At 46.8% G+C, this 24021-nt stretch overlaps 1 protein-coding gene across 4 annotated transcripts in view; it reads left to right on the top strand.

Annotated features, from left to right (window-relative positions):
- The window catches only part of srgap2 (SLIT-ROBO Rho GTPase activating protein 2), a 52441-nt gene that overhangs the window by 16500 nt on the left and 11920 nt on the right, over positions 1-24021 (top strand). For 2 of the 4 annotated variants that reach the window (XM_041946079.1, XM_041946069.1), the window contains exons 2-10: positions 11727-11919; positions 17075-17237; positions 19853-19915; positions 21177-21392; positions 21697-21825; positions 23003-23224; positions 23396-23497; positions 23588-23785; positions 23878-23962. In XM_041946079.1, the coding sequence (XP_041802013.1) occupies positions 11727-11919; positions 17075-17237; positions 19853-19915; positions 21177-21392; positions 21697-21825; positions 23003-23224; positions 23396-23497; positions 23588-23785; positions 23878-23962 (1371 nt within the window). Of the gene's footprint in view, positions 1-10712; positions 10815-11726; positions 11920-15858; positions 15876-17074; positions 17238-19852; positions 19916-21176; positions 21393-21696; positions 21826-23002; positions 23225-23395; positions 23498-23587; positions 23786-23877; positions 23963-24021 lie in introns of those variants that run through there. The other 2 variants (XM_041946087.1, XM_041946095.1) reach the window with 2 other exon arrangements.

Raw genomic sequence — 24021 nt, 5'->3', positions numbered from 1 at the left:
TCAAGTAATGACTTCTGTCTGAGGGTTACTGTGATCACATTCTGACTGGCTACATGTGACGTTCACAGCTGAAGACCCCTTTCGCTATTCAGTATTTTGACATAAAAGCGAGACTGAAACATGAGCCTGCAGTGTTAAATAACCCACAAACCAAACCAGTAGAACAAGTGTATTTATTTGCTGCCAGTAAAAAGTCTCTCTTGTAAGCCTTTATTGGTGATCGGATAATGCAGCCCGCTTGTTGCTGCATGCATCTTATTATGCCCTCTCCAAATTCAGTAAATAGTGCGATTTGGAAAGCAAACACTGGAGGAGAGACAGTTTCTGAGGATTTCTTTCCATTCTGTTGGGTACAGAAGGGAAGCCATGGTCAGTCTTTGTTCTTGATGAGTCGAGATGCTCTGTCTTTATCAGCCAGTTAAAGGGAGTGAGAGCTTCTGGAGAAAGATTGTTGATATTTAAGGAAAGATCCAAACAAATACAACCCACCCTTCAGTGCTCCTTCAAAAGGAACAGCCCCCCGAATTCATGGATGTGCATTGCCAACGCAACGACACTAAGGACTGGACTGGCTGTCTGTCCGAGCCACTTTGTTTCCCACTTCCAGAGCCAGGACTGTGGATGCACACGCAAAACAGTTAAGAGGCCGCAAGGAGACATTTGCTGAATTTAACAGGTGTGTTTGATTAGTATTGCTGAACGCACCTTTTATCGCTTTTCCCACCTTCCTCTTACTCCACCAAGAAACTGCCCCTGATCTCACCTTGAGCCGTGGCCGAGAGACAAGTCTTGGTGTAAAAAGCGGTACATGAAAGAAAACAGTGATAGCAAGAGAAAACCTTGCTTGCCTTTACTTGCCTCTGTTGTCGGTCTACCTCAAGAGAGCAGAGTTGTTTTGTTAGTATGAAAGTAACTAAATGTAAAACGGCTAAAGACCAAACAACGCTGAGGAGAGGCAGAATGAGAGGAGCGAAGAGAGTCTCTCTCTCAGCCGAGTCCCCTGTGTTGCTCTTGTGCTGCTCGACAAAATTCAGTTGCGGTGGTTTGTTGTGCTGAGGTGTTGAGTCGTCCTCCTCCCTGGGAGCCTCTTCGTGCAGCTTGGCCCACTTTCGCTCCCTCTCTCCGTCTCCCCCGTGTCTCTGCAGCACTCAGACAAACGCCAAATGGGTGGTTGTGTGAGCGGATGGGGAACACTAGTGAGGAAGAATTTAAACTAGCTGGCTGAATGTGATTGTCGCTGTGGGAAAAAAGTCAATGAGTAAACTGAAATCACACTCGTTTCTCAGTGATAGTATATACCGCAATGCTACATTCTCCATGGGGCGAGGGCTAGGTAGGGCGGGGCTCCGGTCTTCTCACTTGCACGTCGTAGCTTTTCCTCACGCGCCCAGGCTTGGTATCTGCAAGGGTTGTTGTGACAGTCTGCCGCCTGGTTGAAATGGTAGCCATATTTCATTGGCCAGCCTGTCACCGCTGGCGACCCCCGGCTCTCTGAGCTGCGCCTCTGCAGGAGTCATTACACAGCAAGGCCACTTTTCCACAGTGAGCAAACACACACATACATGCAGACATCAGCCGGCGCAAGAATGAGTTATACCTCTGGAGCAGCGGGTTGGAGAGAAGGGTGAAATGGATGCAGAAAAGGGGGGGGGGGGGGGGGGGGGGGGGGGTTGCTGCATAGGCTGATCCTGATTCAGCTTTTTCTGCGTTCAGTGATTAAGGGATGAGAGCCAAACACTGTACCTCTCTGACTCCCACACTGTTGTCTGATTATGACCTACAGCTTTTACCTCCATGTAACCTTAGCTTTCATAGCTTTATTGTACAGCTGATAGCTCTTTTTTGCTGTTTTTTGTTAATCAATTAATTGGTATATCTATTAAATATTGAAAATAGTGTAAAAATCATTGTGATCATAAATTACTAAAGCTGGAGGTGAAAGTTTTCCTGTTGCTTGTTTTGTGCGCAGAAACTATCAATGAGCAATGACATGAAATTGAGAAAGTGTGCAGATCTTCATATTTGAGAAGCTGCAATCAACAAAAAAATTTTTTTCCTTTCTAAGCAAATAATAAGTTCTTAGAATTGTTGATTACTTTTCCTGTTGATCAGCTAGTTGGTTATTCAACTAATCATCTCATCGGTAATGCAGTTATAACAATGCCTGCAAAAAACACACACTGTGCATCTGCATATACCTGCACTCCTTCCACTGCACCACTGTATCTTGTGCATCTACCCCATAAAATCTCCCCCCGGTCCCCCCTCTCTCTCTCCCGGCCCTCCCCTCCTCTGTCAAGAAGGTTGTAGCTGTAGCCGGAGATTGCGGTGATGTGACCTCAAGGTGGATGCGGTGATAGGATCTTGTGTTATCGACTGCTGTTCTCGGTCTCATCCTTTCTCTGATGAAACATATTCCCCCCGCTCTTCTTCCCCCAGCCTCGCTGGCTTCCACTGGCGCTCAGATAAGGATCGGCAGCCATCAGCAGATACGGCCTTTAGCATGCGGTGCCGCCGCCCACCCCCCCTCCTCTCAACTCTCACTATTTCCTCACTATCTCCATCTCTAACATCTTTTCCTACGGCCATTTTCAGCATGCCACTGATGTCTATGGGAATGCAGTGATAAGAGTCTGCTGCGTAAGGACGTACATACCAGTCACGTACGCATGTTTAGTATCATGGATCTTTTCCCCACTGGGGTGTGTGTGTGTCTGTCTGTCTGTGTGTGTACAGTGTGCTGTGTGACAGAGGCTGTCATGCACAACTATTAAATGACATAGTGGAGGCTATTACACACTGAGTTAGGCTTGAAAGGGCTGATGCTTCCCTCGGGGGTGGGGGGCTCTGGATGCATGCGCACATGCACACAAAGCCGTCAAGGTCTCCATGAATCATCGGTGCTCACCGGACTAATTCTGACAGAGGAGTGAAAGACAGAGGAAGAAAGAACAAGAGAAGGGGCGACTCAACGATTGACGGCTGTTTTTTATCTTGAAGCAGGCAGTCATCACATGCCGTCACTCATTCACTGGAATTATGACGTGTGTCAACCTGCTAATAGAGATGAGACCGAACCTTCACCCACCTGACGATGTGTCTGCACATGAAAGAAGTCCACGCCCAGTCACCGCTATTTGAAAGTAGTCCCATGTCTTGGATGATTCTTGTAATGCTCGATGCTTAGAGAGAGCGCTGTCCAAAATCGTCGAGGCTGGTTTAACTGACTACACACACTGTCAGACAGAGCGCTCGCGCAGACAGACACACACTCGGCGGGCTCCTTCCCATGCTTGTGTTGTGGATTAGTCAAATCCCCTGACTGGCTGCTAAGCTGATTAAGGGGGGTGTTGTGTGCTGGTCATTTGGAAACACTGGAAAGAGCGTGTGCCACACACACACACACACACACACACACACACACAAGCAGTGGGCCATCTCAGCTTAATATTGTCTCTCCTGCGGGCTCAGGATGTGTGTGTGCGTTTTTTGTCTGATACCTATCCATACCTCCTCGGACAGATGGCGTAGCTCACTATACTGTCATGGTTTGCATCCCTATGGCGAAGCGTGTGCATGTGCGTGTGTGTTTGAGTGTGTGTGTGTGTGTGTGTGTGTGTGTGTGTGAGTGAGATGGAGAGAGAGAGACAGACAGAGATGAAGGCTGTTGGAACAGACTGAGGCCCAGATGGCTGTGTCCGGCAGAGACAGGAAATGGAGGTGACACCAGGTGGATAGTACCCTTGAGGATGAACTACATACACACACATATCCACAAATTAGCCCAGAGGCCTGTCTCAAATCATGGAAATTGATGAATTGTAAGATAGAGTGTGACCTCATTTAGTGCTGAAGGAATTAGATACTTGATTTATGGAAATATAATCAACAGTTGAGGACACATTCACGGGTTCCAGCTTCTCAGATGTGAGGGTTTGATCTGTTATAACATTGCAAACTCAGTTTCTCAGACGCAACAAGCTATTTGGTTATGTTGGCCCTGGAAAATCTTGGTGAGCATTTCTTTTTTTCAGTTTCTGACTCTTAATAGACTAAACCCAGGCTGCATTGCAAAGAAAAAGACGAAAATGGAAAACTATGGTTGACTGATTGTTTTCCTTATCGATGAATGTTGCCAGTTATTTTCTTGATAAATCAATAGTTAATTTTGGTTAATAAAATGTCAGAAAATTGGGAAAACAGTTAATTTCCTGAAGCGACCAACAGTTCAAAACCCAAAGTTTACCAGCACATAATACAAAGAAAAGCAACAAGTTCTTACAATTGAGAACCGGGAAATTGATAAGTCATTGAAATATGTATCGAATGCAAATCGATTATCAAAATAGTAATACTAATTGCTTGAGCTCTTGACTAAATGATGTATGCGACTAATCACTGATTTTGAATTAACAAAATAAGGTTGGTTGCAGCCTTAATCTCATTTGAAGTCCCTTCATTAATCCTCAATTCCTGCATCTGTGTAAGAAGCACCCCTCCCCCGACCCACAGCCACCCTGTGTCTCAGCGCCCTTTCCAGACTGGGTTAGTAGAGCAGGCAGGGGCTGTAAATGGGTACGGAGCTACTTAACTTTTGATAAGCAGCCTTTTCCATTATGCATAGAGACCCCAGCCCCCTATCTCCATCCCTGCAACCCCTCTGCCACCAGGAGGGGAATCAGAGCATGTGATGGCTGGAAAGGGCTACTGGTGTCAGGAAGGGTGAGGTGTAGAAGGAACTCCTGGAAAGATTGATCATATTTATGTTAAAAGAGATGACGATTTGGTAAAAGAGTAGATTCCGGCTGCAGGATTAGTTAAAAGTGACTTAGTCAGGGCTGAAATCGATAGTTCTATTGTTGTGGTGTTTTCCACTGGTCGGTTGACGTGGGAGACTGACCCCCTCCAGTAGCTTTGGGACCCCTGGCCCCTGACCTGTGCTCCATGCTCACGGAGTGCAAGGAACCCTGACGAGAGCCCACATGGCTCCAACGCGCACACACACACGCACACACACACGCACGCACACACGCACACACACACACACACACACACACCTCTCATCTTCCTCAGGAGTCCTCTCTCCTTCCTGTCACTGGAGATAAAGCATCTCACCAGCCAGTAAAGAGTGAATGACTTCCTGATCTGAGTAGTAGTGCAGAGGAATTTACCCCCGCTGAGTGTACCCCCCCACACAATAACCTCCCTCTCTCCTGTCACCTTCTTTTCTCTCTTCCTCGTCACAGAGCCTCCACCTCTCTTTAGGGGGGAGGTGAAGTGTCTCAACAGACCCCTGTTATTATTTTCCACTGATAGAAAACAACACAATAATAATCGATCATAATAAAGCACGCAAGCTCTCAAATGCCTGTTTGCCTCATAAATAATATTGTGACAGATGTAATGTGGCATGCAGTTAATAATTTCACACTTGTGTTATTGTTTTCAGCATTCAGTCAGTGTAATATTTGAAACATCTCTCACTGGATGTCCAGTCTTATCAAACATAACTGGGTGTTATTAATTAATCAATATTCCTGCACATTACCCCTATAAAACCTCAAACTGCCCCTTTTAAACCTTGGCTTTTGTATTGATTAGACAAAAGAGATATAATACGTTAATTAGGGAGCTTTCAAAGTGCTGGCAGACAAATGTTTTTACCTGGTTTGGATGTAGCCAGGCAAGCTGTTTCCTGGTTTCCACATGGCTGTATAATGAATGGACAGACACGACAGCAGTATCACTCTTCTAACTCCTCTAACTTGCTGCAAGGAAGTGCATTTCCCAAAATGTCCAGGTGTTCCTTTAAGGAGGCCTGCTGCTTATTCATCAAACTTCGCTCATTCATTGTTAATAAGATGTTTACAAATGATGGTGGATGGCGTCCGCGTGTGAGAAGACTAGCTGCTGTGAGGTCAGAGTGATGCCGCCTGGCTGAAAGCATCCTTCACTCCTTATTTCTCCGTTCTAAAGTTGAGCTAGAAGTGAAATTTCTGAAGCTCTGAACAGACACGGATGACTTTTCCCCTCTGAAACCTCCTGTTCTTTACTTATTTATGCTCAGGCACAGCACAGAGTAGCTTTTATTTCTCTCATGTCCTCTGCGCTCTGCCTGTCTCCCGGCCTGCCTGTCTCCCTGCTCTCCTGCACACGGAGCAGGTCTGCAGTGGTTTGGCTTCAGCAGGGTTTTCCATGTCTAAAAGTCACTAAGCTCGTTAACTGGCCTCCTTAAGACGACACTGCTTTTCCTAAAGGTTTCAAGCTCTGGGTGAGAGAGGAAATGCCTATATAAGTTTTAGTGTGTGTGTGGATGCGTGTGTGTGTGTGTTTGTTTTCAGAGGAAAGTCCAGACCCAAGGAAAAGACATTGGCTGGAATCTTTCCATTCCTGCAATAGTTTTCCCTCCAACACTTACTGTACTGTAATTCTATCTTTTCCTCCCCCCTCACTCACTCCTGCGTGTGCGTCGTGTGTGTGTATGTGTGTGTACAGTGAAGCAGTATTAGGCAGGCATGTCTGGAACTAATAGATTCCACCCTGCTGAAGAATCTTATTAGGAAATACTACCTGCAACCTGAGGCTACAGACTACCAACTCAATCAACTGCCTAAAAGTCACGTCCCATAGCCCCTCCATCCACTCACACATGCACACATGCACACATGCACACACGCACACACGCACACACGCACACTGCTTGCCCCCCTTCAACCTGCAAACCCCTGGCCCAGTTTCAGTCAGTCTCCAGTCAGTCAGTCTCTCCTCTCTTTTCCTGCCTGGTTTCAGGTTCGGAGGGTTATATTGGTGAACTCCACAGCTGCCTGTTTTTCTTCAGGCCCTTTCATTTGAAGAAACAGACACACACACACACACACACACCTCGGTCCAACCCCCCATCCTGCTGCACCCCGTCTTTACACACACACACACACACACACACACACACGCTTCCTGTGGTTGTTTTAGTATGACCCTCCCCTCCCGTGTGCTCTGTACTGGCAATGAACTGGTTCGACTGACTTCCTGTCTCTCTGTCCTCTCTTCCTGTGTGTACAGGGATGAATGGACATATTATTCACAGTGACGCAGTGCCCACTCCCCCCTGGCTCCCCCTTACTCACCCATTTACACTGCTTTCTGTTCTTTCTCCTTTTCTTTCTGCTTCTTTCATTCTTCTGAGGACAATAGTATGAGCTCACAGTGGTACAACTCAAAACCATTACCCCCCCTTCTTCTGCTCCCCCTCCTCTCCTCCTCTGCGCTGTACTGCAGTATCAGCCCCTGGGGCAACAAAGACCCGGCCTTGCTGCATAAACACAGTGTGCACGCGTGCTCACATGCACACACATACAAACAAAATGGGTAATATTCTACCTTGCCAGTAACTACATCTCTTGGTTGGATGTCTGGGTTTTCTCAGAACTAGTTAACTGATGTGCGTGTGCGTGTGCGCGTGTGCGCGTGTGCGTGTGCGTGTGTGTGTGTGCGTGTGTGTGTGTGTTCCTGCTGTGCTCACTGATTACCTGGCACAGGTTGTGTGCACCAAACCCTGATGCTGGCAGAGGGGCTTGTGTTTAAAGGATTATCCCAGTTTATACAACTCGTGTCTCTTAACCCTGGTTTCGATTTTTGTTTCCATCCATTATGGTAACATTACATATATTTTATAACACCGGAGGCACCAAACTAATTCCTTACATCTCAGAACACGGCAACATCACTACAACCAAGTCTGCATCTGACAGACAGACAGGTTGTAAACACGCCAACAGTTAAACCAGATCATCTAGCCACATTATGATGAGGTAAATCTGAAAGGGAGAGCACCAGAAATGTCAATAATAATTGGTTTATTCACATAAAAACTGTAGCGTCTGTGCTGCTTAAGCGGATTGCGCATCGGACATGGACTGACTGATCCACTTTTGATTCGGTTTCTTCATCACAATCATTAAAAAATTCAGTGTTTTTGGCATCGGTTAACATTTATTCAGTCATAGTGGGCCTCTGACTCTGTTTTTAGTGCCACAGCAGCCCCCAGCCTCATGTTGACTGATTTGGGAATGAATCCAATTAATGTGATCAAGTGAGGTACACACAGATTTTAATTTTGGGGAAAAGAGAGCCCCTGTATTGCTCAGTACCAGGAGAGAAGACTGTGCATCCTTAATCCCTGCAATAACTTGGTGAGCACAGTGTAATGTTTAGCAACATGTATCACTGTCGGAAACTGTGAAAGACTGGTCAGAGTAAACCAGAATTATCCTTTAAAAGAGCAGACCTGTCATCTGTGTCGGTGTTGATCCTCCTTTGTTTCTACCCTCTCCAGCCAGTTCAAGCCTTGTCTCGAACACTCATCGCGTCTACTTGTAAACACTTCCCGTGTGTGTGTAAGTGTGTGTTGCTCTACAAACCAGTCCAGTAATAGAGGTGGACAGATCTGGGGTGGGGCTTCTGAGAGCGGGGGCTGGATAGCAGCCGTCAAAACAGCTCAGAGTGATGGCTCGGGCTCGCGGTGTCACAGCGCTGTCGGTGTGTGTGTGTGTGTGTGTGTGTGTGTGTGTGTGTGTGTGTGTGTGTGTTGCCCATGGCCCGGGGTGTTTTCAGGTATAATGAGTGCCTGCAGCAGCATGTGTGGCTCCTGTATCTAGGCCAGCTGAGAACAGCATCCAGGGCACCCATCACTCCAGCCAGCTTCCAGCTAAAAACACGAAAGCTGGTGCCATTTCTGCTGCAAAAACTAACTTAGTGGAGAAATATGACTTTCAGGCTCCTCTTGGCAGCATCTTCTTCATGTCCTTCAGTTTTATTTCCTTCCGAGTGTTTATCCACACATTTGTATGCGTCAACATGTCCGACTCTGCCTTCAGCCTCAACCGTGGTGGTAATATCATTGCCCTGCGGTTACGCCGTCTCCATCCGTCATCTGTCGTTTTGTCTTCCTCTTTCTGGGTCAGGATAAGCAAACTGATCAATAATGGATGATGAGGAGGGCCAGGTTTGGGTGAAATGGCTTGAAGGAGAAAGAGACACAGAACTCCTCAGATTTCTGCCATTTCATGCTCACTCTTTAATCTGCATAGAAAGCCAGGCTAAGAGGGTATGCATTCACACACACATTCACAGGATACCCCCCCGCGCCTCGCCTACGGACAAACAAACCAACAGGTGGCACCTGTGACAGGGTGGAGATGTGATAACAGGAGGACTCTCATGACATGTGTAAATGTACATGTGGCTTATACACAATACTCAACAAACCCTGAAGGGGCAGAGATGCCTGATCTTATTCTAAAGCAGCATTTTTCAGCTTGTTCAGTTTGTTCCCACTTGTTTCTGCAGAGCTGCTCCAAAGAGCAGCAGCCAGTCCCTTTGGCCGAGTTGTTTTGTGTTCGGTGGCGCTGTTGGTGGGACTGGTGAACAAAGTGAAAAGTGTACGGACAAGGCTCCCACAGGCAGAGCCAGACAGCCCTCAGCACTACAGACAGAGGAGGATGGGTGGGGGGGGAGTAGAGCATCAGTAAAGTAGAATACCAGAGCCCGGTTACAAGACCTGCTCTCATCTGCCTGGAAAATGTGACTGGGCTGTCTGGAGGGGGGGTGGAGGCGTCACATTCCAGTTCACATCCCACTTCTTGCTGGCTCAAGGGGATGATGACCGTTACAGAGGGATGAGATGGAGAGGAAGAGCCGCATCGATCTTTTCTGACACCACCTCTCCTCTTTGCTATACCAAGCTCCCCGTCTCTCAGCTCACACTCCTCTCCTGTTGGCGTCTTGATTGATAGAATCAAAACTTTTTTTTTTTTTTGTCCCTCAGCGAAATTGTGCTTGGCGGCCAGTATCAGCAAGGTGCAGTGCGGAGAGCTCAGGGCGATCTTTTCTCGGGTCACACAGCCATGCATTTTGTAAATGGAGCATCACTCTTCATCCCAATGTGACTGTTAGGGGCCCGACAGGGGTTTCAGGGCACGGCCTCCCTATTAAATTAATTGTAGCCCCATTAAACCCGCTTTCTAAACACTGGGGTCACTAGGGGCTCCTCAGGCCTCCTCCCTGTGGATTAGCTTATGCTTTCTTTCACCTTCTTACGCTCCTTATGGATGGGTGCGCTCGTTTTTAGCTGAGGTGTTTGTCCATGTGGTGCGTGTTGTTGTGTTCGGCTAATTACAAGGCCGCCATCTCGAGGTTTTGTGTAGCAGCCTTGAGAGGCGGGACACTGACTCACTCCCAACCATTGACAGTGTTGTGCAATGAGGAAATTGCGCACACACACACACACACACACACACACACACACACACACAAACCACGAGTCAATAACACATGTTGTCAAAGCAAATATTCACACCAGGTCATTAGCACAGACACAGGCTGTGTGTGTATGCATTTATTTGTCGCGTACGTGAGTGTTTGCAGCGTAGCGTCATAACGCCACAAAGCTCCTCCGTTCTGGCCTTTTTAATCAGTAAAGAATGACTGAGTGGACTGAGCCGCCGGCTGGTGACACAATGTTTAGGTCCCTGTTTATGAGGGAGAGAGAAGTGGGAGACGGGGGAGGCGTGTGGTGGCCATAGACACATTTAGATATCCCACTTCTCTTTGTGGTAATGGGAAACTGCACTCTCAGCTGTTAAACACAAAGGCAGCATCAACAGTCGCTGTCGGCCCGACGGACGGCTGACTCTCTGCCTGCCTGCGAGTGTGTGTCTGTGCCTGAACCGGCGTGTATGACAGGGGGAGTTTGTACCGCACTGAAGCTGGAATGGAGGCCAAAACCGTCCGCTTTCTCTTCAGCCAGCGTTGTAAAGGTATGACGATGCTGCCGCCGAGGCATGCAATGGGAGAAGCGTGTGTGTTGTTTCTTAGCTCTTTAAGAAGGATGCATGTGTACCCTGCTCAGCATTGGCAGGCAGCTATGAGAGCATAGCATTAATCTGTCAGCTGTCAGCACTGATCCAGCTTATCATCGTCATGTCCTTGGGTGTGTAGATGTGTGCGTACGTTGCCGTGGACGTTTCGTGTGTCTCAGTCTCTAACTGCAGTGGGCAGGACTCTCCAGAGAACTTCTCTGTAGCCAGTGATTGAATATGGTTGCCGAGTGTGTCTGCACTGAGTGCACTCTATTAATTTGAGGCCAGACTGGAGAGCAGCATGGAGGAGGGAGAGGGGAAGGAGGCAGGGAGGAAAATGAAAAGTGATAAGCTGGGATAAATGACTGCCTCTGGAGATCTCTGTGTGTGTGGAAGAGGATAGCTGATCACACACACACACATACACACAAATGCACACATGAATATGATGATGTACACACATGCACAGCTGTCTATGCTTTACGGACTGGTGGGAGGGAGGGGTGGACTTCAGCCATGACTCCAGGCTGATGTGTCAGCCTCCATCAGGTGGCTCCATCCACATCAGCCGTAAAGAGAAAACTGCTCTAGACTTTAATACCTTGCACATTGTTGTGGCACGCATCTTAATGATAGTGCAGGCGGCAGTAATGTATGCAGCTTACTCCCCAGCTGTATGGATAATTGCATGTTTTTTAGAGAGAAGAGGCCTTTGATTTTAGAAGTGCGTGGTAACAAACATTCTCTGTAGTCTGTCCTTTGTGGCTTCACCATGTTGATTACACCTGGGCTGTGGTTTGCATAAATGAAGTTAACAAAGAATTTAAACTCACCACTGTCTCTCCGTCCCTGTTCCCTTCATCCCGGCAGAGATCCGTGCCCAGCTGGTGGAGCAGCTCAAGTGTCTGGACCAGCAGTGTGAGCTGAGGGTGCAGCTTCTGCAGGACCTGCAGGACTTCTTCAGAAAGAAAGCAGAGATTGAGGTGGATTACAGCCGCAACCTCGAGAAGCTGAGCGAGAGGTTCCTCACTAAGACGCGCAGTACCAAGGACCATCTACTCAAGTATGTGGACACTCACAGCCAATCACAAGCACACAAGAAGCACCACTGCACTGGGCAGCAGGTTGCTGAGATGTTTCATATGGTTTTATTTGTTCAGTTCATTTACCTTCGACAGCTAATATCCTGCTCAAAGATTCCAAGTAAAAAAACCCAAACATTTTCTTTATTTAGCACTTTATTTGAAGTACTTTGAAGATCAGTGACTTCCTACCTGAGAAAAGAGAAGTAGAGACAAGAAAAAGAAATGAAACCAAAGGAAAGCCAAGAAAGAAGGTGTCAGAGGTCATATGTGGCGTGTGGCCGTTGGTAAAATACTGACTTGCATCACATACTGCTTCCTGGTTTGATTTAATGAAGCACTAACTCATCTATCACTTACACATTTTATTAAGACACTCATTTCTGTTATCACTGAGGTAGTGTGAGTGTGTGTGTGTCTAAATTTTGCCAGAAATGGCCAGGTGGTGATTTTGTGCTCCGACTAATTTGCAGCGTCCTCCTGTGTGTGTAACCTTGCCCAAATGGGGATTCACCCCCCCCCCCCCCCCCCCCCCCCCCCCCTCTATTTCTATGTCACACACTCTTTCACACACTCACTCACTCATGCATAAGATGCATACAAATACACACTGGAGCTCATCAGCTTTAGCAGCGGGATGTGTTCTTGTATAATTTATCTGGCAGTTTTTGGTGGGAGAGAGCAGTCTGTTTCCCCTGTGGGGAAGGATTCACTGAACTGCTAATCTAACCATAAACCACACACACACACACACACACACACACACACACACACATTCAGTGGAGCTACCACAGATAAATGGAGGCAGAGGATGCTTTCCATTTAACTAATTATGCCTCCTTCCATCCTCACTCCTCCGTCTTTTAGTTTGGGAAACTGATCAAGATCCACCATCATTGAGGATATTTTAATACCCGAAATGCATCTTGGAGGAGGAAGGGGCTTAGAAAAGAAAACACAGGTGTAACCTATGCAGAAGCGTCTACCCGGTTGGCAACACCCTTTCCATGGAAGTGTGTTGAATGATTGATCACTGCTGCTGATCCGAAGGGGCTTTAGGGCTCTGTGATCATTAATGCAGTATCATTAATACATCATTACTGCAATACAAACAACTCGAGCAGCGCGACTCGCCTCACAGAGTGTGTCATGATTTGTAGGACAGCGGTGCGTCATCGGTAATATCTCACTCCTGAAAAATGGTGCTGTTGGATTGAACGAGGATGACCCCTTGTGTAGACGCCGTTCTTCATCCTTCCATTCATCTCTCTCCTGCATCTGCAAGATGCAGTTAACAGATGCAAGTGATGACAAGGGGAGGCATATTAAATGGAGAAGTGCTTGTAGTTTTATGGTCCGACCTTGGGTTGTTTTTCAGCTTGTGTCACTGAAGCTATGCTTGCAGAAATAGATAAATGTAAGAATTTTAGGGCCGAAAACATTACATGTGTTTTTACTCTTTGCCATATCTACATAGCCATAAATAAGATTTTATGTTTGTCACTCAGGTAAAATACTTCTCTTGGTATGAATTAATCCACCAGTGATTAAAATCAGGCTCTCTTATCTTTTGTTAAGCTTCTAAGTGAACAAATAGGAGAAACTTTAATATTTATCATTTTTTGGACTGGACTCTTTCCTCTGCTGCTCGTCTTCATTCTCTCTCTAACTTCCTGTTAAACCACGACCCGCCTCTACTGCCACCTTCCTCTTTTTTTCCCCGCACTGTACTCCTTCTCTTTTCTTTTGTGTCGCACATTTTTCCAGAAACATTCATTTCTCTCTGCTGGCAGCAAACCCTCAACCACGCTCCCTCTCCCCCTCACACACACGTGCAGGCCCAGACTGAAAGGGATCGATAGGGCCTCTAAACGAAACCCAATTCCAACCAAGAGGACATACCCCCTACAAACACACATGCACATACGGCCTCCAGCTCAGATCAATACTGAGACAGTTGCAGAGTGTGTGTTTCCCTGCATGCATACTGGGGAAGGGAAGGGGGGCAGAGGAGAAGGGAGGGCGAAGGACAGAGAGCATAACATGTTGTTGAGCAGGTCAGCGTGTAAAATGAAAGATCCAATTCGCTGACTGACAAGTGTTCAGTCTTAGCTTTTCGTTTCTCTTCCTGCTCTTCTTCCTGACTCTTTTCCCTTCATCCAACATCTGTGTGTTTAACCGTCTCCCTGCATCTGCTGCTGCTCAGTCCGGGTGCCACGCTGGAATTTCAGCTATTTTCCGGTTATATGTGTGTATTTTTTGTGTGTCTGGATGTGTGTGTGTGTGTGTATGCGTGTGTGTGTGTTTCCCCGTACAGCCCGGGGTTGATGGTGCTCCAAGCAATGTGGGGTTTGTGCGTATGTGTGTGTGTGTGCTGATCCCGTGGAGACCCCTGGTATTCCTGCTATTTGGCAGACTGCATACAGCAGTGGTGGGGGGTTACATGGTTTAACTGTATTGTGTGTGTGCGTGTGTGTGTGCCCTGAGGCTGACAGGCTGATTGGTCACATGGAGAAGCCCTCACAAGTTGCACACTGATTCAAAGCCTATCGTATGCTAAATATTAGGCCAGCTCCACTGTTAATGAGCCGCGTCCCCTTCTACAACCCATCGCTACACGACATTATTTCAGTGTGGTTTTCGGGATCTGACTCTAAAGATCACATGGTCATGTGACCACGTGTGGACTGAAAATTGCTGTTTTGCATGTGTTGCATCTGCATTCATTTAAATCAGTTCTGTGCTGTTATCCTCTCCCTCTCTGTCTGTTTACATGGATAATGATGCTGTAAATACTAACGAAATCACGTGTCATAGCGGCTCCAAATTGATAAGAAGTCTGGATTCATTAGGCAGCATCCTTTTTGATTTAACTTAAAATAGGACTTGAAGAACCCAAACTTCATTCAAGACTTATTTAATTACAGCAAATTACAATCACTGGGTGAAAAAAATGCCCTGCAGGGAGGACGTCTGTCTGATGCAGCACAGCATAGGCAGATTTTATGTCCCCAGTCGGCTTTGTCATGCCTCATAATGAGCTAATGCTGGTTTTACCAACTCAAGTAAAAACCAGTGTACAAGAGTGAACATTTAACAGACAGAGAGCATCTTTTGATCTTTCTTTACTGGACAAACACACAAAACAGCCCTGTCTTGATTCACATGATAAAGTGCTGCTGATGGCACCCCAAATTGTTTAATTGGTGAAATATTGCACCAGGAATTGGAACCAAGATTCAATTAGAAACATAATTTTACAATTTATGCCTTTTTATTCAATATTTAAGCAAAGTTGGAATAGAAATCCATTTATATAAAAATATATATAAAGCATATCAATATTATTCCAGCTCTAACTGTTTTATACGTAGATTGTTTGTGTTTTGTGCAGGCAGAGCTTCTAATTGTTCAGCTTGTGTCAGCTGTAGAAAACGGCCCGCAGCGACGCCCTGTTTAATGCTATGTGTCTTGATCCTAAATGTAAAAGAACATTTAGCATTTTCCCTGCGACGTGAGTCACTGGCAGAACCTGACCCGAGGCCTGACTCTGTTCCCAGTGTGCACCATGTGGCCTTCAGAGGGCCGGTGACATTTGGGTGTTTACCTTGTGATAGCTGAGGGTCAGGGAGGGTTTGGTGATATTTCACCCGGTGCTGCTGTTACATTACCATGGCGATCGCTGGTTCTCTGAGGGCAACATGTAGGACGGAGGCGGGGAGGCCACGTGCTTGAGCAAATAGAGGAACTGTTTTGGTGGAGGGAAATTGTGCAACCAGTGAAGACAGTAGAGAAGACAGACGTGCCGGAAAAGACACAGACAGCAGAGAGAAGCTGGAGCAGAAGGCGATACGAACACACGCACGTCCACATGACCCCTGTTCAAGTTTAGCTTTCAACACGTGGAGACTTTCAGTCTTTGGGCTTCGCTACGTAGGTGGGTTTTTTAATTTCTTTTCCCTGAAGTGATGGTTGTTATTACACTCAGTTAGTCATCTGACCATCTGACCAGTGACAGGCAGTACCAGCATATCACATCACATCTATGACTCATCTCATCAGACTTTCTCACACACACACACACGCGCACACACGCCTCCCCGTGCACGCCAACCCCCACCCTGTACCCCTCGGTCAAAGACTTTCTCTGTCTGTCTGACCTTCTGTATGCTTGGGTCACTGCTCTACTTTTCCTGACCCCCATCTGTGTGTGTGAGTGTGTGTGTGATGAAAATGCCTTGCAGCGCTTTGCTGTCTCTATCCAGTTAAAGCTGCTTTTAAACTGCACAAAGACCTTCTTTCATCCACTTACACTCACTCATAATCCATTTTACCCACTAGATCATCCATGGATCATCCATAACACATACTGTACACCACACACACACACGCGCACACACTCACACATGCACAGTCACACATATTGCAAGCACACACTCTGAAAGGGCTTGTGTTGTCATGTAAGCGGGGCATTGACAGCCTTGCATTTGTGTAACGGCTTTATGGGCACTTGAAGCAAAGACAAAGAAACAGTATTGAGCCATTAGACTGTTAGTGAACTCATTACAGTCTTTAAACCTCTCTTTTTCTGTCTCTTTTTCACTTCTCTCCCTCCTTTTTTCTGTGATTTCTTTCTGCGACAGCTGTGCTTGTGGGGGAGTCTTTACCTCTTCCTGCTGGGTTTTGTACCCTGGCTGAATCCCCTGTTTGGGCTGGCTCACCAAGCTTGTGTGTGTGTTTGTGTGTATGTGTGTGTGCCTGTGTGTATGTGCGTGTGTCTATGTGTGTGTGTGTGTGTAAGACAGAGGGTGGCAGTTTTGTGCATAAATCTGTCTGGGCATTAATTCCCTGCCTGTCTTTTATCCGAATGCCTGGTCTCATCTTTGTGAAAACAGTGTGTGAAGAGTGTGTTTTTGTGTAGCACGCCTGTCTCAACATTTTACTTGTGGCAGGCCTGTGTGTCTGTGTGTGTGTGCGTGTGTGCGTGTGCAAGTGTGTGTATGTGAATGTCTATCAGCAGGATGAAAAGGGGGAATTAGAAGATGAAAGAGACTTAATGTTAGTCATTTATCTAAAAAGATGCTCGGAGGTCCATGGATACCTTTTTTTAAAGGCTCCCTGTTTCTCTGTGTGTAGGAAGGAGCAGAGCATTTTATCCCCGGTGAACTGCTGGAACCTGTTGCTGCTTCAGGTGAAGAGGGAGAGCCGCGACCACGCCACTCTGTCCGACCTCTACCTCAACAACATCATCCCCCGCTTTGCACAGATCAGCGAGGACTCAGGACGCCTCTTCAAGAAGGTAATACACCAGTTTACGGATTGCACCTCTTGCAAAGTCTCTGTTTTTATGTTTTCGGTCTGTAACACTGGTATGGACTGTTTTTGACATTTGTTTGAGTATCCATTGAGGGTACAGCTCTAAAATCATGGTTTTGTACATCACAGTAGCAACTGATGTGGTGAATCCATGTCATATTTTAGCCCTGTCCGCCTGTCTCTCCAGCATCTGTTTTCTGTCTTGGCTGATTTATTGACTGACAGCACGTCAGCTAAACCTCAGGCCAGGAGAGTACGTGTTGCCTGCGTTTCATACAGTAGCCTCATTCTTGGCTCCTCTGATCTCTCTGCCTGCCTCGTCTGAGAGAAAAGAGACGAGGCAGAGTGATGCTGAGAAAGAGGAGATGCGGAGGAAGATCAGAGAAAGTGAGAACTGACACAAAAGGAATGGAGGGAGGGGGCAACGTGAGAGGACAAGGGAGATGAGAGAGAGGGGCTGAAGGGATTTCAATGGAGATCAGAGCTTGTGGAGCAAAAAGCTCAGAACAGGTATATGTTCTTATGCTTAATAGTGGGATTTTGTAAATATATAAATGTTTAGTGCAACCCCCCCCCCTTCATGTTTTAATTTACATGCATCCGTTTTCTTCTGCACGACCCTCAGAGTGATGACTTTTTTTTTTGCAAGGCGAGGGCTGATCGTTACCTCCTCAGAAGATCAGCGCCTCGGCCTGGAGTTGATATTGGAATTGGGCTGAGGTTGAAATATTAAGGGCTAAGTTTACGGTAAGGGTAGGGTGTAAGAAAAGAATGTGCAAAAAGCCCTCACGAAGATAAGTGCATGCGTGGAAGGCAAAGTGAAGCAGTCTGTGTCTGGAATGTCATGGTAGAGGCTGCTGATTTCCAACCTGATAGGTCGTCTTTGAACTGCATTTACACTCTGATTGCAGACAATGGGAGCACACACACACACGCACTAATGCACCTCTGCCTGTCAGATACACTAGAACAAGAAAAAAACACACAATTTCTACTTTGATTACAGTGGTTGTTCTTTGGCACGATTGGTGCCTCCATCATGTCTGGGTCATAAACAGGCTGCACACATCCGCACAGAGAATGCTCTGATGGCCAATTAAGTAGATAATTAGTTCATTTATAGCATTTCTTGTCAGCAGCATGAATACCAGCAGAGCCAGGGGCCATGACACACACACGACTCATGGAGACGAACGTCGCGTTCCGTATTAGACAAGTGGACGCTTTTCATCTCAGTCAGTGTGGAAAGTAGCGCAGAATGATACTGTCAGCATTGTGGGAGTGTGTGTGACCAAAAGAGAGAAAGCGCTAATGAGTCAAACTAACTTAAACTTAATGGGCGCTCAGTCCTAGCCTGTACCACAGACATCAGGGCTAATGAAGCATGCCAGTTGCTAGTTTCTGTTGCGGTCTCGCCGCGGCAGACAGGTGACCGCAGGCAAGACGAGAAGTCCAAAGGTCAAGATCCAAAGTTGATAGATAGGAGGGCTCAGCCACGGCTGATTGCTTTTTGACTGGCTGTAGCCTGGCTGCTTGTCACCTAATACGAGCCTCCTGCAGCACTTTAAAGAGCGAGGGCGGGACAACCTCAGTTATCCCGTTACCTCTTTTCCTCTGCTGCGCCACCTTAAATCTCTTCCCTGTCACTTCCTCCCTCTGCAGCATAATATACCCCTCTGTTCCCGCCCTTCTGCTCTCCCAGATAGATTCATCACTATGATTTCTGTTTCCTGCTTCTCCACAAACAGCTTCTTCTCCCATCTCTTCATGACACAACTTTCACCTCACCACCCCTCACCTTTTTGCTCACCTCTGAACTCCCGCTACGCTGCAGCCCACCCCCCCTCCGGTGCCCTCTTCCAGGAGAATACAGATGCTCAACATGCGCTGGCGAAATCTGTTCTTGCTTTCATTCTGCATTCCTTAACCTTTTTTTTCCAGTTGATTTTCTTTGCTTTTTTCTGTCTCCTCCTCTGTTTCCCCTGATGTTTGTCCTCTGCTTTCTCTTACCTCTTAAGTCACCTCTAGCTGTGCATGTGTGAATCTGCATGCACACATTTGGTTCGCACAGTAGCTCGTCCCATTTATTCTGACATACAAGAGGAGCTGTGAATGCATGTGTGTGTTTGTGTATGGTTGTGTGTGCAGTCTACTGATCTGTGGGCTGCTGTCAAGTCAGCAGTCACTAGTGGCTCCCGGCATTTCTGTCTGGAGAATGGTACTGCCTGTATCACTCCCTCTTTAGTCTCTTTTTTTATCTTTCGTCATCTTGCCCTCTGTCTTCAGCTCTGCCGTCCTCCTACCCTCTCTGTCTTGCTCTTTTATCCACCCTGCCAACATGTAAAGATCAGTATCTGTATCCTCCTTTAAATCTAGCAAGCCCATTACTGCTTACATTGCTCATTTATCTGGACTAGTGACTCCTCCACTCCCGTCCAGCCAGATAATCTAGTCCTGATTGATGATGGGGCAGTTTGTGGACCACATGACTGAGCCAGGTAGACGGACAGACAGTAGAAGCTGCCAGTAATGACTCTGAGCTAATGGTTAAGGCTCTTTATACAAGTTAATCTGTCTTCTTTTTGTCCGTCTCTTCAGAGCAAAGAGGTCGGCGTGCAGCTGCAAGAAGACCTGATGAAAGTTCTCAATGAGCTTTACACGGTAAGAGAAACCGCTCACATTGCAGTCACACTGTGTGGATACACTACTGTGTGTTGAGATCTTGCATCTCATGCAGCTCAGCAGGGAGAGCATTGCATTTGCACTAACTAGACGCCACAGACTTGTCTTTATTTAACATCATATTTCAAAAGCCTTCCTACAAGTAAAAACTCTTACACACATACAAACACCAGACCCCTTACACACATATATGAATTTAACATAAGCTGACAACAAAAAAGCTTGTTGACAACACAAAAGCATGACATGGAGATTAAGGATGTAATCTGGCTAAAATCAGGTAAGGATTGAGGATTTGTCCTACTTTTATCTGCTGTAAATCATGGTGATCATAGACAACACCATACCTGCTGAACATCAACATGTCAGCATTGTCACTGTGAGTGTTAGCATTTAGCTCAAAGCACCGCTGTGCCTAAGTGCACCCTGATGGACCTGTTAGCATGGCTGTAGATGTAACTGTGCAATTTAACGATTGACACTAAATATATGCTGTACAGTTATGCTTATAAAAGGCAGTGTTGTTTACAGCCTGGTTTGATCATTGATAACTCAGACGCGACTGTTTTGGTCTTCTCACGCTGTCAGGGGCATCGTAGCGTCTGGTTACACATGTCCATGGTCCTGCCAAAAGGACTTAGGCAGTCACAGTGTGTTTCACTCTGTTTGTTTGTGTGAGTGTGTGCGTGTGTGGGCAAAGTTTCCTCCCGCAGCACAGCTCAGAGCAGCAAGCAACTGTATAGCTTCAGCTCAGCGAGCCCAATAAAAGCAGGTCTTATGCTGTAATTATAGTATATAGTAAGAGATAGAAATAGATCTGGTTTGAGTGACGCGCACATGCATACTCATAGACAGTCAGCCGGTGTCGTGGGAGGGTTTGAGCAGTATAATGATGGCTCTGGTGGTGGTCACTGGAATAAGGCTGACACTGCACACACACTTTCGTTTCATGTGTTTAACTCTTCATGTCAAGCTCATATCGCCGTGTTCAAGCAAGGTGGTGTAGTACAGTAGAGGAGGCTTGTTTGTGTGACTCACTCGCTGCAATACGTTTGGACGCCAACGCTGGAGGTTCATTCCAAAAAAATCTTTTTGTGTATTTGAGCCTCAGCGCTCCGCTCTGCTCATTATACTGACTGGCGTAATCCCACTTCTGATCCAGAGCCAAAAACCAAAGTAAGAGTCACGCTGGGAGAGCACACGCTTATGTTTGCCTGCAAATCTCAACCCTCGTTCCCAGGTGATGAAGACGTACCACATGTACAACACGGACAGCATCAATGCCGAGTCCAAGCTGAAGGAGGCGGAGAAGCAGGAGGAGAAGCAGATGGGACGCTCCGGTCGACAAGACGACCGCCAGACGCCGCGCTCCCCCGACACCTTGGCCAGCATCAAGAGCGATGAGAAGCCCGTCCGACGCTCCAGTGTCAAAAAAATCGAGAAGATGAAGGAGAAGGTGAGCGGGGCCGGGCGGCGGAGGAGGGGAAACAGAGGGCAGGAGTGGAGAGAGGAGAGCTGTTTGAGAGTGCTCCACCTGTTGTCACGCCACGATGTGTGTGTCTCATGAATGATTTATGAGTGCACGACTGGTTTATTGCTAACCTTGTCTGCTGCAGCTGGGGCCTGTCGCAGCAACACGGTTCTTCACTTCCTATTATCCGTAATCAATACTGAGGCGTTTCCCTCTAACACCTATTATCTCTCTGCCTTCCCTCCCTCTCTCTACCTGTCTTTACCCTCTCTCTCCATCCCTCCATCAGAGGCAAGCTAAGTACACAGAGAACAAACTGAAGGCCATCAAAGCCAGGAATGAGTACCTGCTTGCTCTCGAAGCCACCAACAGCTGCGTCTTCAAATATTACATACACGACCTCTCCGACATCATTGACGTAAGTGTAAACACACTCTGTAGCTCTGTGTGTGCAGTTAACATTTGCAGACATATGGTGTGTGTGTGTGTGTGTGTCCCTCTGTCTTCTACCCGGCGGTGGCCCCTTCAGTCAGTCTCTTCGCATTAGCCTCAGTCCTCCTAATGAAGACACTTTTTCACATCACCCCACTGCATCCTCCCACTGACTGCCAGTGGCCAAAGCATCTAGACAGCGTGGAAGCAGTTCATTTTCTGCAGGATAAAAAACTCTTGCTGGACTGATAAAGCTGTCAGCACACTCTGAGAGAGGGGCTAGTGGTGTTCACCATATTAGTTTGATGCATCATAAATTTGATCTGTTGTAGATTGTTCTTGTAGAAACAAATGCACATTTTAGACAGTTTTAGACCAGTCTGGCAGGTAACAGCTGAAAACGATGCCTCCATGTAGAATGAGACGGGAAATACACGGATGAAACAGAATCCCATTTGCAAAGTGTGCCCAGTGAATCCACCTGATCTAACCCTTACACGATGGTGGTCTTAAGTGTGGAGGGTGGAGAGTCCAGCAGATTGTGGTTGTGTTGGGTAAACATGTGTAAGTGAGCCGAACCTTCATGAAAAACTTACAATTATCACTTCACAGCAGCTCACAGACTCACAGAGCATAATGCATCTGGAAAAGAAAATTATACATGGGTCAGAAAGAACAAGGACCACACGAGGGTGACCTATCTTTCCATACTACTGACAATAAAAAATAAAAAATGAATTGACTTTGTCATCTAAACTTAAATACAAGAGAATCACATTTGTTTTGGAGAATTTATACAAATGGTGCTGCTGGGAGCATCAAAGAGTAGCGTTTAGAAAAAAAAAGGTGCCTTTTTGTTTCTTCATTTATCTACACAAAAATGTCATCTGCATAAAATGCATCATGCCACTTTTTTGCAGCATTTATTTGCATCATTGCATCATTGAACACTAGTCCCAACATGTATGTTATACTTGGTATTTGAGCCATTACTGTATATATATTGATGAAACTTAAGCTCATGGTAGTAGCACTGAAAGTGCGGGTCAACACAAGGTGAGAAAACTAAAAGAGGCACCCGCCCACTTGAGTTTCTCTTACCAACAGTGTTTTCATGCCATGCCATTATCTAATTATTGTGTGTGTGCATGTGTGTGTGACAGTGCTGTGACCTAGGCTACCATGCCAGCCTTCACCGCGCCCTGAGGACCTACCTGTCTGCGGAACAGAACGTAGAGACGTCCAAACACTCCGGCCTGGAGACGCTGGAGGGAGCCGCAGAGAGTCTGGAAGCCAACGGTGACAAACAGAAACTGATGGAGACCTACAACAATGTCTTCTGCCCCCCAGCTCGCTTTGACTTCCAGTCCCACATGGGAGACACGGTACAGTTCTAGTGCTTGAGTCATTATTCTGAGGTGTGTCTTTTATTCAGCGATAAAGGCCTCTTATTGAAGCTTAAGTCTCTGGGAAGGACAGAATGTTTTTGCGATGCTGTTATCTCAAAGTATTAACTGTGTCTGTTTCCACTGTGTTCTGTGTGTGTGTGGGTGTAGATGGGAGTGATGTGTGCACAGCAGCCGGTGGAAGGCGAGCTGATCCAGAGGTGTCAGCAGCTACAGTCCCGCCTCTCCACGCTCAAGATCGAGAATGAAGAGGTCAGACATCTGTTTGCTTCTCCGTTTACTCGTTCATCCGGTTCAGTTTTTGTTTCATACCTTTTCTTCTCCTCCTTTGCTGCACATCAGGTGAAGAAGACCATGGAGGCCACTCTGTCCACCATCCAAGACATGGTGACAGTGGAGGACTACGACGTCTCCGAGTGCTTCCACCACAGCAACAGCATGGAGTCGGTCAAGTCCACTTTCAGCGAATCCTATCTCAGCAAGCCCAGCCTGGCCAAACGACGGGCCAACCAGCAGGAGACGGAGCAGTTTTACTTCACGGTCAGCGCTAGTTATGGTCGTTGACGGTTTCTCAGCAGCGTTAGTAGGATCAAGCCTCTGATGAGCACATGTGTGTTTTTTGTGCGTTGTAGAAGCTGAAGGAGTTTCTGGAAGGCAGGAACCTGATCACCAAGCTGGAGGCCAAGCATGACCTCATCGACAAGACCCTGGGAGAGAGTGAGTGGGACTGTCGTAGCATCCTTCATACCTGTTACACATTGTCCTTGTGTGTCCTG

Source organism: Chelmon rostratus, chromosome 2 (assembly GCF_017976325.1).
Source record: "Chelmon rostratus isolate fCheRos1 chromosome 2, fCheRos1.pri, whole genome shotgun sequence".
NCBI classification, from domain to species: Eukaryota; Metazoa; Chordata; class Actinopteri; order Chaetodontiformes; family Chaetodontidae; genus Chelmon; species Chelmon rostratus.
This window is presented reverse-complemented; position numbering and strand designations above follow the sequence as displayed.